Raw genomic sequence first — 4,223 nt, 5'->3', positions numbered from 1 at the left:
TGTACAGTTAGTGACAAGGTTAACTTTGATGTACTGTCTGCAGTGCATGCGTGGTTACTGGTAAAATACACGCGTGCGGATTCCTGCGTCGAACGGCAAATTCTTGACGGTCGATTCCCGGCGCTGGGCAACTTTTTTATTGTGGTGCGAAATTTAAAACGGGGCGGAGGTAATTCAACGGGGTCCGCAACGATTCAATCGGGGGGCAAGTTCCCAAACGGGTCCCCGCCTGCGGGCCGCGCACGGCGTGACGATATGATAATAATAACTATATATAGAGAAGGTAGAAAGCGCCGTTTGCGCGATTCTGACGCATCACGTCTCGATTCTTTCAAATTTCACAAAACTTGTTCAGCAGCACCTACACACCTCCATATCTTGGCTAATTCTGCCCTCTTTAGTCCACTGAACAAATAACTATGTAACTACCGTGGCCGAGAAGTTGCCACCTTGGCTTTGTAATGTGACTTCAGCTCAGAAAGTCCGCCGTTCGTGCTGATTCCATCAAAATGTATTACGATTCACGATTCGGCGATCGGGCCGCCGTAGTCGAGGGCAACAGCGTAGTAAACAAATCACCGGCAGTGTATATGACGCGTCTCCGCCGCAAGCGCTAGTTCCGCGCTCGCGCGGCGCCCTCGGACTACCGGGCCGATTCGGAATCGTGAATCGTATACATTTTTGATGAATCAGCACGAACGGCGGCGACTTCTGAGCTGAAGTCAACATTACAAAGCAAAGGGTTGGCACTTCTCTCGGCCTACGGTAGTGTACATAGTTTTGTTGCAGTTGGAATCTATAGATGGGCAAATGAGGCGCCAAGATATGGAGGTGGTAGGTGCCTGAAAAGTTTGTTGAAATTTGAATAAGATCGAGAGTGATCGTTCAGAATCGCCTGCAACAGCGAGTTTCCTTACTTCATCTATATATATGTATTATCATACGCGGTCACAGCACACTCGCAGCGGCGAGTGAGGATGCGTTCGGGCGTTAGTTTTTTACATAGGTTTATATGAAAGGAAAGTTGATATACAGTGTCGCAACAGTGGAACTGTAACAGAGGGGTACGGTAGTAGGGCCTATTTGTGAATGTGTGTTCATATTATTTTTCAGTTTTTACTGACTCTGTCCCAAGTGCCTGTGATTCTAACCCTAGCAATTACCGTTTCTTGGAAGCTATAACGTACCTAGATACAATAATGTAACCCAAACCCAGAGGATAGGCGGTTACAACGCCTCCTATCCTTTTGTGCGGAGGATGCCCGAGTGAAATCACTCGGGCGGTTTGCTTTGGGCGTTTTCAGAGACTAGAACTTCCAAACTGGGTTTATTCTCAACACGAACCTTTTCTCCGCTACCGGGAACTTACTATGTAATCGCAATACTCTGTATATAAACTAATATAACCTGTTACAAAAAATTCGAAGTGACGAGCGGCGGATATTTCGAGCGCCATTTCTGTTGACCTGTGACGTACGCATTCCCAATGCGCATAGCGTTCGCGCTAACTTCGACTCCAAGATCGAATATATCATGAGGATGGCCTGCTGTCAGTCGTGACGTCATGACGAAGTTAGCCGAACGCTATGCCGCATAGGGAATGCGTACGTCACAGGTCATCAGAAATGTGCGCTGCTCGAAAATATCCGCCGCTCGTCACTTCGAATTTTTGTAACAGGTTTATATTAGTTTAATACAGAGTATTGCGATACATAGTAAGTTCCCGGATAGCGGAGAAAGGTTCGTGTTGAGAATAAACCCAGTTTGGAAGTACTAGTCTCTGAAAACGCCCCAGCAAAGCCGGCCCGAGTGATTTCACTCGGGCATTCCTCCGCACAAAAGGATAGGGAGGCTTTGTAACCCTATCCTGCTTGGCGTTTGGGTTACATTATTGTATCTATAACGTAACTAGTCAAACGGCAATATGTCAATAATAATTATAATTTATACGTAACCTAGTTGAACACGATGGAATGCGAACAAGTACATATAATGATTGATGTTACTGTTAGAGATTAAAGGGCACAATACATTTAACTACCGGCAAATTAATTACCTTAATTAATTAAGTTAATTAATCACCTTTTCGAGTGTAACTATGATTACACACAGAACACGTAGGAAGCCTATGAAAGTGTAAAGTTGCCATGGTAATCACAAGCTATCTATTGCAATTACAACTCTTCTTGCGTCGACTTCAAACACTCAGCAGTATTCTTATTCTATTTAAGTGTTCTCAAATACGAACTTAATTTACTTGTCATCGAAATTCGAAATATTTCCGAACACGCCGCATTATCATCACGATACGATAAACACAACAGGTGGCGCCTCTACTGTGTGTAAAGATGCGCGCATGCGCAGCATGTACTGACAAGAAAATTACTATTGGTTGGACGGACTGATAGTGATATATATAAAATCACATAAGAGTTGTATTAATATAGAGGCGGTCTAATATATAAACTGCTATGATATAAATATAGCTGGTCAACACAAAATAAATGCGATTCTTCTAAGAGCGTTGAGATAATGCACAGACGCACGCTAACGAGCCAAGATTGTGTTAGGCCCTACTTGCCGCGACTACCTTACATATTTGGACCCCGTCCCATTTCTAAACTAAAGAGAGGAATATTGATGGAATTTTTTTAAACACATCGGTGCTAGAATACCTCATTCTTCATTTTAATTCAATAATTCTTTCCAAATGATATTTCTCTGGTGAGAATCATAGGGTGAGAGAATAATGCGCATGCGAGAGCCGATAGCTGTTTCCTGCGCGTGGCAATACGGACCCCCAAAAAATTGAAAATATAGTTTGTTGAGAAGACGAGGGGTGGGATCGAGCTGTGACAAAGGAATGCGACAGGGGTTTTTTGCATTTTTGCATTGATTTTTGATTGATTTATTTCGTATAATTACTAAAGCATTACATTACATTGATAACAGCATAAATAAAACAAAAAATGCAGCTAGAACAATTATCCGAGGATGAAAAACACAAAAAAGCGTGGGCTAAACACTTATTTTCCATTTGTGGTCCAACATTAACATTGCTACATACTATACTATAAAACATATAGCAAATATATAGCCCACGAATCCGCCAAAATTTCCTTAGTGGTGATTTATACATTTGTTACAAGTACAAACATTTGAAATTACAGCATAATAGAAAAAATATATACAAAAAACAAAAACAAAAAACTTTCAAGCATATTTATATACAAGTAAAGTGAATTAAGGTAAAGTGTTTGAAGCAGTTAAAGAAAAAAAAAAGAAAAAATTAGTAAGCTTTCTGAGTGATACATATACAAAACAGAGACCCCAAGATACATGGAAGAAAAAATATATAAACGAAAAAAAACTTCAGCATATTCTGTTACAGGTAAAACTGATTACGCGTAAATGTTTTAGCCGGTACGAATATGAAAGATGTTTCCAGAGTGAAATACCAGTAGCAAAGCAAGTGCAGAAACAACACGAAAAACAAACTTTAATACAGCACAAAAAAAACTTCATCAAAATTCTGGTAGCAAGTAAATAGGTACCTTTTAGCACATCATTTCGACCACTGCGTTTCGTACACCATTATATCACATTACAAACATAACATATTTCGCACACACTCACATTTGTATAGATATAAACGTATTGAAAAAGTGGCAATTAGTGTTGGGCGTTAAAATGGTAATTTTGAGTGATACAGTACAATAAGCAGTCATATACAACATGAAGAAAAAAAATAGCATACAAGAAAAAAACTTCAGTATAGCCTGTGCAGGGCAAGTTGATTAGGTTACATTTTACCAATCATTTCGACACCTCGATTGTATAGTACATCATTATATATATATTGCATACATACATACACCCCACACTCATATTTATATGTGATAATATAATTACATATAATGTAATCTCTGTATCAAGTATAAATACACTGATATACAGGATGAGATCATGTCACCCCTATATTTTAATCTATGCATTTATACGAGATTAGTCAAATATGAAAGTCACTGTCATCTCCATTGTCTTAACCTTTTCCATAAGGTGTTTTTTGTAAACTTGCCCTTTGAAACTAATATAAATCTGGCTTGCCCAGAATCTAATGTGAGTGTGGTAGGAGTTTCCAAGCTTCCAATTTGAAGTGTATATAAATGTCTTTTCCATTGACCCCCACTCTTGGTTTAAAGATTGACAGCTCCCCAGCCCTA

At 39.8% G+C, this 4,223-nt stretch overlaps 1 protein-coding gene across 1 annotated transcript in view; it reads right to left on the bottom strand.

Annotated features, from left to right (window-relative positions):
* LOC106816691 overlaps positions 1–2,307 on the bottom strand; it is a 29,573-nt gene extending 27,266 nt beyond the window's left edge. Inside the window, exon 1 of the mRNA XM_014821313.1 lies at positions 2,083–2,307. Within this exon, the coding sequence (XP_014676799.1) occupies positions 2,083–2,149 (67 nt within the window). The 5' untranslated portion in view covers positions 2,150–2,307. The remainder of the gene's footprint in view (positions 1–2,082) is intronic.
* Positions 2,308–4,223: the final 1,916 nt, after the last annotated feature.

This window comes from Priapulus caudatus, unplaced genomic scaffold (assembly GCF_000485595.1).
Source record: "Priapulus caudatus unplaced genomic scaffold, Priapulus_caudatus-5.0.1 Scaffold1456, whole genome shotgun sequence".
NCBI lineage: Eukaryota > Metazoa > Priapulida > Priapulimorpha > Priapulimorphida > Priapulidae > Priapulus > Priapulus caudatus.
The sequence above is the reverse complement of the archived record's forward strand: the minus strand, read 5'-3'. Positions and strand labels throughout refer to the sequence as shown.